Here is a 13,319-nt window from a genome sequence, read left to right on the forward strand (position 1 = left end):
TGAAATTGCCCAGCCTCCCAGCCAGGGCTAAGCCTAGAAACCCAGGCCAACCTGGCTCTTACCCAGGACTCTGGCTTGGGATGGATCTGGAAAGATGTGGCCAGAGCAAGACAGGAAATCTTATCAAGGATTTGGGCTCTGGGTCCCATGCTCAAGCCCCTGCAGGTCATTTCCAGCCATTAGTGTACAAGTCTGTGCTCATCACTTTTTCCAGTTACAGCATCCCAGCCTCTCCCCATCATACTAGGAAGCAAGCTCTTTAGCCAAAAATAGAACCATTCTTAGTCCATGAGCAAAAAGATTTGTATTTTTTCTATTGGAAACAATTTCATGAATTAATTAAATTGGAGAACTGAAATCATGAGTTTATATTCTATTCCAAGTTTTAAAGATCAGCATGTTTTTACTGCCAATGATTGCAGCTAACTTGATTATGATAGTTTCACTTTGCATATTTATTTTGATGCAAACCTTTGTTCTCCTTATCGTAAAACATCTGACCAGAATAATAAACCGACAGTTTATTGCACATTTACTACTCTTTTCTAATAAAATTGTTAATGTTTAGAATGTTGGAGTTACATGTACCCTTCAGTATCCATTCCTCTGCTATTCCACAGTGGAGGTTGAGTTGCTAGTTTACGTCAGTAGCTTCAGGTATTTGGGGAAGTGTTGTCCATCATCATCCATTGCTCCAGTGATTAAGTATTCTTACTGTCTTGTTTTTTTAAGTTCAGATTAATCTCCACCTCAGTTATTAGGAAGACCCTTTCAAAGAGAGAAGGAATGATTTGGGATACTTTTATTCCATAGGATGATGGCTGGGTTTGACTGTAGACAGACATTCCGGAGGGTCCAGAGGTGTTAATATTCCCTTTTGGGCTGTCTTTCTTGTAGGGTATCTTGCTGTGGCTGTGGCTAAAAAATCAGATGCTGATCTCAACTGGAACAATCTGAAAGGCAAGAAGTCCTGCCACACTGCAGTAGACAGAACCGCTGGCTGGAACATCCCCATGGGTTTGCTCTACAGCAAGATTAATAACTGTAAATTTGGTGAGTGAGCTCTGGGAGTGTGCTGTTGTCAGGGTTGGGTGGAAAGAGGTGCACTGGCAAGAGGAGTATGGTACAAGAGGCCCTGGTTCTATGATAATACAGTCTGGTTCAGTGGACTTCAAGGAAATAAAAGGAATGGCAGGGCTGGGAGGTGGATCAGAATGGCTCTTCTCAGTTGCACATAATGGCTTAAGCGAACATATGCTTACTATTATCTCTCATGAAAAAGACCAGAGACAGGAGTCCATGTTGGTATTGTCATTAGAAACCCAGGCTTCTCTGTCTTCCTGCTTCCCCATTCTCAGCATGAGGCCTCCATCTTCAAGGTTACCCGTGGTTGCCATTACATCCATGATCCAGGCAACCTTAAGGAACAAGGAGGCTTGTTAGGAGGTAAAGGAGCCAATTAGGAGGTCTAACTCAATTACTGCAGCTAACTTCTTATTGCCCCTAACTTAGGTACATAGTCACAATTACCTGTAAAAGGGGCTGGAAAATGCCATATTTTATTTAGATTTTTATTCAAAAATTAAAAATAGAACTACTGTATGATCCAACAATTTCACTTCTGGGTATTTACTAGAAAAAAAAAAATACTAGCTCAAAAAGATATATGCACCCACATGCTCACGGCAGCATTATTTACATAACAACACATAATATGGGAAGAACCTGTGTCCATCACGAATGAATGAACAAAGAAACTGTGGTTTATATGTATAGATAGAATATCACTCAACCATAAGAGGGAAAGAAATCTTGCCACTTGCAACAACATGGATGGACCTTGAGAATACTATGTGAAATAACTGAAATAAAACAGGCAGAGAAAGACAAATGCCATTTGCTCTCATTTATACGTGGAATCTAAACAAAACAACCTGAGCTCACAGACACAGAGAGAACATTGGTGGTTGCCAGAGGCAGGGGTTGGGGATGGGCAAATTGAGTGAAGGTAGTCAAAAGGTATGAACTTTGGTTGTAAAATAAGTCATAGGGATGTAATGTATATCCTGGTGACTATAGTTAATGCCATACTGCATATTTGAAAGTTGCCAGGAGAGTAGCTGTTAAAAGTTCTCATCACAAGAAAAAAATTTTAATGTGATATACCATATTAAAAAATTGAATAATAAAAATCATATGAGCATCTCAATAGATGCAGAAAAAGCTTTTGATAAAATTCATCATCTATGCATAAATGCAAAAAGGCAAAATGGTTGTCTGAGGAGGCCTTACAAATAACTGAGAAAAGAAGAGAAGCAAAAGGCAAAGAAGAAAAGGAAAGATATACCCAACTTAATGCAGAATTCCAAAGAATAGCAAGGAAAGATAAGAAAGCCTTCCTAAGTAAGCAATGCAAAGAAATAGAGGAAAACAACAGAATGGGAAAGACTAAAGATCTCTTCAAGGAAATTAGAGACACTAAGGGAACATTTCATGCAAAGATGGGCACAATAAAGGACAGAAACAGTATGGACCTAACAGAAGCAGAAGATATTAAGAAGAGGTGGCAAGAACACACAGAAGAACTGTACAAAAAAGATCTTCATGACCCAAATAACCACAATGGTGTGATCTATCACCAAAAGCCAAACATCTTGGAGTGTGAAGTCAAGAGGGCCTTAGGAAGCATCACTATGAACAAAGTCAGTGGAGGTAAAGGAATTCCATCTGAGCTATTTCAAATCCTAAAAGGTGATGCTGTTAAAGTACTGCACTCAATATGCCAGCAAATATGGAAAGCTCAGCAGTGGCCACAGGAATGGAAAAGGTCAGTTTTCATTCCAATCCCAAAGAAAGGCAATACCAAAGAATGTTCAAACGACTGCACAATTGCACTCATTTCACATGCTAATAAGATAATGGTCAAAATTCTCCAAGTGAGGCTTCAACAGTACATGAACCAAGAACTTCCATATGTTCATGCTGGATTTAGAAAAGGCAGAGGAGCCAGAGATCAAATGGCCAACATCTGTTGTACCATAGAAAAAGAAGGAGAATTCCAGAAAAACATCTACTTCTGCTTTATTGACTATGCTAAGGCCTTTAACTGTGTGGATCATGACAAACTGTTGAAAATTCTTAAAGAGATAGGAATACCAGACCACCTGACCTGCCTCCTGGAAAACCTGTATGCAGGTCAAGAAGCAACAGTTAGAACTAGACATGAAACAATGGACTGGTTCCAAACTGGGAAAGGAGTATGTCAAGGCTGTATATAGTCACCTTGCTTATTTAACTTATATGCAGAGTACAACATGGGAAATGCCAGGCTGGATGAAGCACCAGCTGGAATCCAGATTGCCAGGAGAAATATCAATAACCTCAGATATGCAGATGACACCACCCTAATACCAGAAAGCGAAGAGGAACTAAAGAGCTTCTTGATGAAGGTGAAAGGGGAGAGTGAAAACGTTGGCATAAAGCTCAACATTCAAAAAACAAAGATCATGGCATCCAGTCCCATCACTTCATGGCAAATAAATGGGGAAACAATGGAAACAGTGAAAGACTTTATTTGGGGGGGCTGTAAAATCACTGCAGATGGTGACTACAGCCACAAAATCAAAAGATGCTTGCTTCTTGGAAGAAAAGTTATAACAAACCTAAACAATGTATTAAAAAGTAGAGACATACTTTGCCAATAAGGGTTCATATAGTCAAAGATATGGTTTTTCCAGTAGTCATGTATGGATATGAGAATTGAACCATAAAGAAGGCTGAACAACTGAAGAACTGATGCTTTTGAGATGTGGTGTTGGAAAACACTCTTGAGAGTCCCTTGGACTGCAAGGAGAATCAAAACAGTCAATCCTAAAGGAAATCAGTCCTGAATATTCCTTAGAAGGACCGATGCTGAAGCTGAAGCTGAATTTCCAATACTTCAGGCACCTGATGTGAAGAGTCAGTTCTTTAAAAAAGACCCTGATGCTGGGAAAGACTGAAGGCAAAAGGAAAAGGAGACGACAGAGAATGGGATGGTTGGATGACATCACTGATTCAATGGACATGAGTTTGAGTAAGCTCCAGGAGATGGTGAAGGACAGGGAAGCCTGGAGTGCTGTAGTCCATGGGATTGCAAAAATTTGGACACAAATGAGCGACCAAACAATGAACAACAACAATCATCTATTTAAGATAAAGACTCTCCAGAAAGTGGGCATGAAGGGAACGTACCTCAACATAATAAAGACCATATATGACAAACGTACAGCTAAAATCATACTCAACAATGAAAAGCTAAAAGCATTCTCAAGACAAGGATGTCTACTCTTACCACTTTTATTCAACATAGTTTTGAAAGTCCTAGCCAAAAGGAAAAGAAATGTAACCCTGTATGCTGATAGATATTAACTAGACCTATTGTGGTGATCATTTCACAGTATAGTCACAATAGTGAATCATGTTGTATATCTGAAATTAATATAATGTGCCTGGCACACTGCAGTCCAGGGATTGCAAAGAGTTGGACACGACTGAGCAACTAACACACACACACATGTCAATTATATCTCAATATAAAATTAATGGAGAAAAAAATTAAGAGAAAAAAACCAACTTGATCTTTATTACAGAAAAACAAGAGGAAATGGCCATTTGGTGGATGGCTACAAGCTGTGCCACGGAGCTTTCTAGGCAATATGGTGTAAGGGATTCTCAGGTCTCTTTAAGATCTTGGCAGATTCAGCTCTTAGGCCTGTTTGAAGGGGGTGGAAATCAGTTTGTTCTCTGTGTCCTCTGAATATCTTCAGGTGTGGCCTTAGTTCTACCTCCTAAAATCTGTGCATAAGTTTACCATGGATATGTTTCCTTGTGGTTCTTATTTACTTTAACTTCCTGAGTACTTTCCCCCTGTCACCTCCAAATATGTGTAGCAACTTTACAAGGAGAGGCCTCTAAAGACAGAACCAGGCAAGTCCTGTGTGTATTGGAGAGGAGGTTCAGATTCAGAGATGCAATCACATCTTAGCACTAACATGCTCTGTGACATCAGTTTGCCAGGAAGGTAGCTGGGGCGACTTTCAGGAGTTCTGTTCCCCACCAGCAAGTGCACCACATCTGCTCTCCTGAGCCTCCTGGCAGTTATACAGCCATGGGAGAGCCACTGAGCTGTGAGCGAGATTTCCCCAGAATTTTCTTTGGTTTGGAGTTCTAAGTTCTTCTCTTAAATATAAATAAATATATAAATATTTATAAATAAATGTAAATAAAAGCTCTTCTAATAAATATCAGAGGAAAAAAAAAAAAAAACACCTGAAAACAAATGGCACAACTCAGGGAGTGAGACCTTCAATTTTACACCTGCTTCAGTCACCTTTCACATAATTTCCATCTCATCTCTCTTTAGGTGAGTAATGACACTATTGGGAGGCTGATGGAGTCCCCTCCACCTGAATTGTAATGGTTACTTACCATTTCCAGCCTCAGTGAAGTTTTCTTTTAGAGCCTGCTGCTGCCGCTGCTGCGAAGTCGCTTCAGTCGTGTCTGACTCTGTGCGACCCCGTAGACGGCAGCCCACCAGGCTCCGCTGTCCCTGGGATTCTCCAGGCAAGAACACTGGAATGGGTTGCCATTGCCTTCTCCGCTTTCAGAGCCTACCACCTGGCAACTCTTGAGTTGATGGCAGGTCACATAATAAGCATTCTACCTAACCTGGGCCACACACACCTGTGGTGTGTTAGATAAAGTCCACTCATTTTGACTCAGGAAGAGCTGACTTTCTCTTGTCCTTCTGCACAGATGAATATTTCAGTGCAGGCTGTGCACCTGGATCTCAGCCAAATTCCAGTCTCTGTGCTCTGTGCATTGGCTCAGAGAAGGGTTCAGGAAAGGAGTGTGTTCCCAACAGCAATGAAAGATACTATGGCTATACAGGGGCTTTCAGGTGAGTCTTAAAATCCTCATGCAAAAATAATAATAATCCCCGCCCTGATAAGAGTTCCTTTTAGGAGCTCAGGTGAGATTCTTACATTCCTAGCCCATTAGTCCTGCATGTTAGGGTGGCATGTTTACAAACATATGTAGAAACCTGTGTGAAGAGGCATCCAGGCCCCTCCAGGACACCATCTCTGGAACTGGCTGTCATAGACAGCAAAGACTGGTGGTATAGTGCAGGTCAGGAGTTCTCAATGGCGGAGGGTAGCGAGGGAGGGATTTGCCCCTCAGGGGACATTTGGCGGTGTCTGGAGACGTTTTTGATTATCAGCAGGGTTGAGGGGGTGCAACTGGCAGCTAGTCGGGAGAGGCTTATGAACATCCTCCATGCGCAGGGCAGCAACCTACAACAAAGAATTATCTGGCCCCTAATGTCACTAGTGCCAGGTGAGGAAACCCTGCCGTAATTGAATAAACTCAGGTGTCAAGCATCTAGTGCACACTCTTCCAATCACCCCTGGGGGGACCTATGACCACGGAAATATACAAAAGCAAAGTCCATGATTTCTACATCTTTGCTTACATCTCTGTTTCATGGAATTTCAACCATTTTTAAAGAGACACCTGTGCACTTTACGACCTTATTAGTTTTTTTTTTTTTTTTACCTTATTAGTTTTTAACTATCCTGTCTGACTTGGGCCTTGGCTACCCTGGTAGTTCATGAATCCATCAACTTCACAATGATGGTGGTATTCATAACTAAACTGCTCACTAGCAAAAGAAAAACAAAGATTATCTCAATTTTCTAGTTAGAACCACCTTGTGAGTTAGAATAAGAACAATTCACAGTCCACAAGTTTCCAATTTCACAAGTAGACTGTCCATAAGGAATCACCTTGGTGGAAAACTGCTCCTCTAATATCTGTACTGATGCTTGGGAAAGGATGTAGACCTGTTGGAGAAAATGTGCCAGAGTTTAGAATTTAATATATAGAATTGCAATTGTATAACTACAAAGTGTATCAGAGGTTTTGCTTTCTTTTTATTACTTATATTAGTAATATATAAGATTAGTGATCAAATGGGAGTCACAGTTGCTGATATCAGATGGCCAGCCCTGGATCTCTAAGGTCCATAATACTCAGCCATAAAAAGGAATGAATTGGGTCATCTGTAGTGATGTGGATGAACCTAGTCTGTTATATAGAGTGAAGTAAGTCAGAATGAGTAAAACATATTGTTTTTTAACAATATTGTAAAAATTGTATATTGTATATTAATGCATATATATGGAATCCAGAAAAACAGTACCAATGAACCTATTTGGAGGAGAAGAATAGAGATGCAGACATAGAGAACAGACTTGTGGGCACAGGGGGTTAAGGAGAGGGTGAGATGAATTGGGATAATCTTATTGACATATATATATACTACCATATATAAAAATAGATAACTAGTGGGAGTTGCTGTATAACACAGGAGCTCAGCTTGGTGCTTGGTGATGACCTAGAGGAGTGAGATGGGGGGTGGGAAGGAAGCTCAAGAGGGAGGAGATATATGTATATGTATAGCTGACTCACATCATTGTACAGCAGAAACTAGTGCAACATTGTAAAGCAATTATCATCTAGTTAAAAATTAAAAAAAAACAAACTTCAGATTATAAGATGGCCCTTCTGAATGACAGATGTAACTCTGACCTCTTTTTCTTCTCTCTCCCTGTCTGGGACTCCACAGGTGTCTGGTGGAGAGGGGAGATGTGGCCTTTGTGAAGGACCAGACTGTCAAACAGAACACTAATGGTATGTGCACAACCCTTTGTCCCCATAAATCAAGGTCGCTGGTTCCCTTGTGTTCAGGATGTCTTTGTAGAAGTGTTAGGGGCTCTTGTCAGGGTCCAGAGCTGTGATTCTCAACCTGTTTGTTCACCGCGTAGGCAGAATGGTGAGGACTGTGAGCTTCCCAGTGGCTCTGAAATTTCTCCTAGAAGCCTTCCCATGGGTGTAGGCACTGTGCCTTCCTTCCCTTAATACTCCTAAGAACAAGGTCTTTTACATACTTACATTATAATCAGCAAGATCAGGAAATTTATACTAACGTGGTTTAATACTCATCACATCCACAGTCCCTATTCAAAATTAGTAAACTTATCCCCCAAAGGCCCTTTATAACTATTTCTCATATTTCTAGGTCCAATATATATATTTAACCATATTATAAATCCACTTGGATTTATACATACAGACAGTAGCACCCCTGGAGGAATAAGCACCAGGACTTTGGCTTCTATAACCATTCTCCAAGAGGAGGAACCATGGTCCCTTGGAAAAACAGCTGATTCTGGGGCTGGGGCAGGAAAAGTGTAAGGTGAACCAGAGAGCATCATGCTGAAGTGCTCAGAGATATGGAACATGTCAGAGCACATTGGAACTATTGTGAAAGCCCTCCACTGGCCAGATCTGACATTTCGAGCATTACAAGAAATAATAACAGTAGTAAGATTGAACAACCCATTGAATAAAATAAGAACACATGAGTCCATCCTGATTAAATGAATGAGTATAAGGGAAACATCTTCTTTATTGTAGAATGCTAATTACAGATGTAGAAAAAAATCATGAAGTTAAACAACTATCATTTGGCAACCAATATAGCAATAATCGATTCGAGCAAGGACCATCAATCAATGGGTACTAAAACTAGTGGGTGGATATTAGATGGCCATGACATTAGAAACAAGACAGCTGTTTTTTAAATGTTGGTAAGAATGAGCACTCCAGCTGCCCATGCTCTATCACTAACAGCTTACACAACCTCTAGAGTCTAGGCAGTATTACGTCCCTCCCTCCCTCATAACCCTGTGTGTGTGTGTGTGTGTGTGTGTGTGTGTGTGTGTGTGTGTAGTCACTCAGTTATGTCCAATTTTTTGTGACCCTTTGGACTGTAGCCCATCAGGCTCCTCTGTCCATGGGATTCTCTGGGAAAGAATACTGGAGTGGGTTGCCATGCCCTCCTCCAGCAAATCTTCTTGACCCAGGAATTGAACCTGTGTCTCTTATATCTCCTGCATTGGCAGGTTGATTTTTTTTACCACTAACCCACCTGGGAAGCCCTCCTCCCTTTACCAAACCTCAAATTTTTCCTCTAGTGCAGGACCAACTCCTCTAAGAAGCCTTCCCCAATGGCACACCTCCATCCCACAACAGAATCCTCTGTCCATGTTGCTATTATTATTGAATTCATCACATTCTGTAATAAAATATGGTCACAGGGAGCTCTACTTTTTTCTTATATCTCAACACCAATCACAGTATAAGTTAAGCAGAAGTTACTAAGTACTTACTTGAAGGAATATTGGTTTGGCTAATTTTTCTTTCACCCCTTGTGTAACTTTTGCTTTTCCCTTTAAAGGCTGTCCTTTCCCTGCTACCTGAGTGTTACCCTAGGCTGGTTCTTTGCTACTCCTTGATTTCTCTTTGTATCCTTCCAATAGGGCTCCCTCTCTAGACCTCAGTTCTCTTTGCCAAGACTCCCAAAGCCTTAACCTTCTGAGGGGAATTTATAGAGGAGGCCTACTTCCCTATACACTCCCTACCTAAACACCATCCTAGGATCTCTGTTTGCCCTGTGGTCAGGTTTATGTACAAAGTACACTGATACTGCAACCTGAACCAAAATAAATCCAAACTCCTTACACTTCTCTCTTCACACAGCCTCGTCCCTATGGAGGACTTTGTTATAGGTCCTGTCAGTCAAGCCTAGATTAATCAATGTTGAAAGTGAATGCTGTGGAATTATACTGGGTTTCAAAGTCTTATTCCTTAAAACTATGTAGTGTCTTACAAATTAGCCACAGTAAACAAGCATTATTTTTACTGGAAAGAAAATTTTTTATCATGCCCTTCTAGATGCCCACTGCCCCTAACCCAGACCAAATCACCTCCCTTCTCATTTTCCCTAATTGTCCTATTTGGAGCTCACACATTAACACTGATTTCCATTCATTAAGTTCTCATAGACCAACCTTTCTTGTTACCTAAGTGCCCCACTAGAGCTTCCCGTAGTTGCTCAGCAGTGAAGAATCCACCTGCAATGCAGCACATCTGAGTTCAATCCCTGGGTCAGGAAGATCCCCTGGAGGAGGAAATGGCAACCCACTCCAGTATTCTTACCTGGGAAATCCCACAGAGAGGAGCCCGGTGGGCTATAGTCCATGGGGTCACAAAGAATTGGACATGACTTAGCAACCAAACAATAACAACAACAAAGTGCCACACTCTATCCCACATTCACCTTGAGGGCATTAGCCTGACTGCCCAAGGCTCTGTTCCAGCGGGGCTGCTCTCCTCCACCCACTAGAAACACCAGGCATGTAGCTGTCCCTGAATCTTGCCAGAGCATTCCATCCCCCTTCAGAGAAGCAGTCCTTTCTCCTTGCAGTCCTACACATGTTACAGGACACTGCTGAATCCTTGCCCTCTCCAACTAGGCTTCCTGAGTTAACATACTCTCACTGTGCTGTTTCCCTTGCTCACACAGCATTTAGAGAGTGTTACACAAAATATAAAATGATATTATCTGTGCCCTGCACTTTTGCTTTTGGTTTGTGCGCTATTTCCCACTTTTAATAAGATTGTGTCCTACAGAGGGATGGGAACATAGTATTGAATAAATGCATAAATTACTAACTAGAACAGAATGGGTTTGGAGAGAAGGATGGACTTCATTTGGAAGGTATTGAATTGGAGGGACTGGTAAGAAAAGAAAGGCGAAAAGTTAAAAGGTGAGCAAGATAAGTGCAGATACTGGTGGGAGGAGAGGCAGGCAATTTGTAGTTTTCTATCAAAATCTAAAGTGTACATTTGGAGAGTGTAGGAAAAGGGGTATTTTTACTTTGTTGTTCAATTAAATGAGAAAATTAGATTAAGAAAAAGACTGCAATCCTGTATTTTAGGAGAGAAGCAAAAACCAGGAAAGCTGGTTTGAGAATTGCCTCAGGAGGAAGGAACTTAAACCATGGGAATGGGTGAAATGTTCTTTTCTCAGAGAGAATACAGAAAAGATGAAGCAAGGGGCTAAGAACAGGATATGGGCCTTTATGCACAGAGGCATTTGTGCATTTTACATAGAACTAGTGTGAATGAGCCAGATTTCAAGCACTGGGCTACCTTCCAAAAGAGCCTCCGGGGAAGATTCTTTTGATTGCTAGTGCCAGATTGTATGGGGCTTCCCAGGTGGCTCAGCGGTAAAGAATCCACCTGCCATTGCAAAAGACCCAAGAGTTGCAAGTTTGATCCCTGGGTCAGGAAGATTCCCCTGGAGGAAGAAATGGCAACCCGCTCCAGTATTCCTGCCTGGAGAATCATGGACAGAGGAGCCTGGTGGGCTACGGTCCCATGGGGTTGCAAAGAGTTGGACATGACTGAGCGACTATACACACACACACAGCCAGATGGTATAGCACAGAGATTGTCGATCTGCTTAGAGCATCATGTGCTTCCTACGTTGGAGTCTAAATGGAATTTGGAACTTAGCAGAAATGAAGATCCTTTTGAACGTCATCCACAGAACGTGGTTCACTCTCCCTTGTGTGGCTGGGAAGACTGAAAGGAATGGCCCCAGGGAATTCCTGGTAACTCTCTTCCTCTCCACATCAGTGAAACCTCTGCTGGCCACTGGGTCCAGGCCCCCCACATGCTAGTGGAGGGTGGTCACATCTCCCAGTGAGGGTGTTTTGATCAAAGCTTTGGCTGATGCACCTTTTCTGAACCTAGGAAAAAATAATGAAGAATGGGCAAAAGATCTGAAGCAGGAAAATTTTGAACTACTATGCAAGGATGGCACCAGGAAACCTGTGGAAGATGCTGAGAACTGCCACCTGGCCCGAGCCCCGAATCATGCTGTGGTCTCACGGAAAGATAAGGCAACTTGTGTGGAGAAAATATTAAACAAACAGCAGGTATGGACCAGCCAGGGACTCCAAACTGTTTTTCTTGTGTGGGTATGGATTATTGAGGGATTTTGCAGGTGAGGAGAAGCCCACACTCCTGCATTCTTTTCCTGGAAGTTAGAACTGTAAAGGTATGGAGGATGGACTGGATCTCCCAGACCTGGCTCTACTCATATCTTCTGCTTGCTGGAAATCAGACCTCAACTGACGCATGTGTTTCAGGGTCCAAGCATCTGCCTTCTAGCTAGACCCTGACCTTGCTCTGTGGTACCCTCATTTTACCCACTTCTGCCTTTTTTTAAAAAATGAAGGCAGCTAATCCCATTTCCCAACTCTTTCTGGGTACAAGTCATAAAATGTGGACTGTGTTTCTTTTGCTTAGACAGACTGAGAACCATTCCAAAAGGCGGAAAAACCCAGGAACCCTACCCTCAGGGAGCTTGTCCTCTGGTGAAAACAACCAACCCAGGGCTGGCCCTGTCGGGAGAGGGGCTGTCTGAATATTTTAATCCTAAAGACCCTTCCACCCCTTAAGACCAACCTCCCCTCAGTGACAGCTTCCTGCCTGTTGATCCATCATTAGTTTTCTCCTTTTAAAAATGAAGATAGCACACCTTTGTGAGTCCTCTTAAGGTAAATGACACTAATAATGAACATTTAATGAACATTTCCTAAGTGCTAGATAGAATGCTAAACTTTTTGTAATCATTACTTCATTTATAATCTTAGAAGATGTGGACGAGTCCAGCCTCTTATCAATTTAGGATCAAAGATGCAGCTAACAGATACCTGTACCACCCCTCACTGGGTGGCTCTTATTTAATACCTTCTTGATAATAATACTTAAAAGGGACATGTTTCTGTCTTCTCATTTCCTGGAAGTCATCCCCAAGGCCATGGCCAATGAAGTGGGGAAGAGAGATCAGAGAAGTTAGCAGTGGGTAGGTGGGAGGGAGGGACTTCACCAAGGAGATGGGACTAGGCTGGACCCTACAAAGGATTTGGGGGCCTCATGGAAGCCTAGATTTGGGGCCCATATTTGTGTGAATGCCAAGGGATGGATGTGGAAAGATCCCGAGGCATCCCCTGCAGCTTCCCTTTCTTCCCAGGGCTGGTTCCCAGATTCCAGTTTCCTCCATCCTATGCATGTGTTCCCAGCAGCTCTTTTCCACAGGTCCTCATGTACTTTCTGTCCATTTGACAGGCTGATTTCGGAAAAGCTGTAACCGACTGCACGAACAATTTTTGTTTATTCCAATCAAATTCCAAGGACCTTCTGTTCAGGGATGACACTAAATGTTTGACTTCAGTTGGGAAAAAAACATATGACTCCTACTTAGGGGATGACTACGTCACAGCTATGACTAACCTGAGACAATGCTCAACCTCAAGTGAGTAGGAGGAACAGCATGGGGAACCTGCAAAGTGAATATGGTT

General features: G+C 42.1%; 1 protein-coding gene across 1 annotated transcript in view; it reads left to right on the top strand.

Annotated features, from left to right (window-relative positions):
• LOC120857329 (serotransferrin-like) overlaps positions 1-13,319 on the top strand; it is an 83,583-nt gene that overhangs the window by 20,149 nt on the left and 50,115 nt on the right. The window contains 5 exon segments of the mRNA XM_040232772.1: positions 898-1,053; positions 5,797-5,941; positions 7,670-7,734; positions 11,707-11,891; positions 13,087-13,273. Coding sequence (XP_040088706.1) covers positions 898-1,053; positions 5,797-5,941; positions 7,670-7,734; positions 11,707-11,891; positions 13,087-13,273 — 738 coding nt within the window.

The sequence above is a fragment of the Oryx dammah genome, unplaced genomic scaffold, assembly GCF_014754425.2.
Source record: "Oryx dammah isolate SB20612 unplaced genomic scaffold, SCBI_Odam_1.1 HiC_scaffold_2, whole genome shotgun sequence".
In the NCBI taxonomy this organism is placed as follows: Eukaryota; Metazoa; Chordata; class Mammalia; order Artiodactyla; family Bovidae; genus Oryx; species Oryx dammah.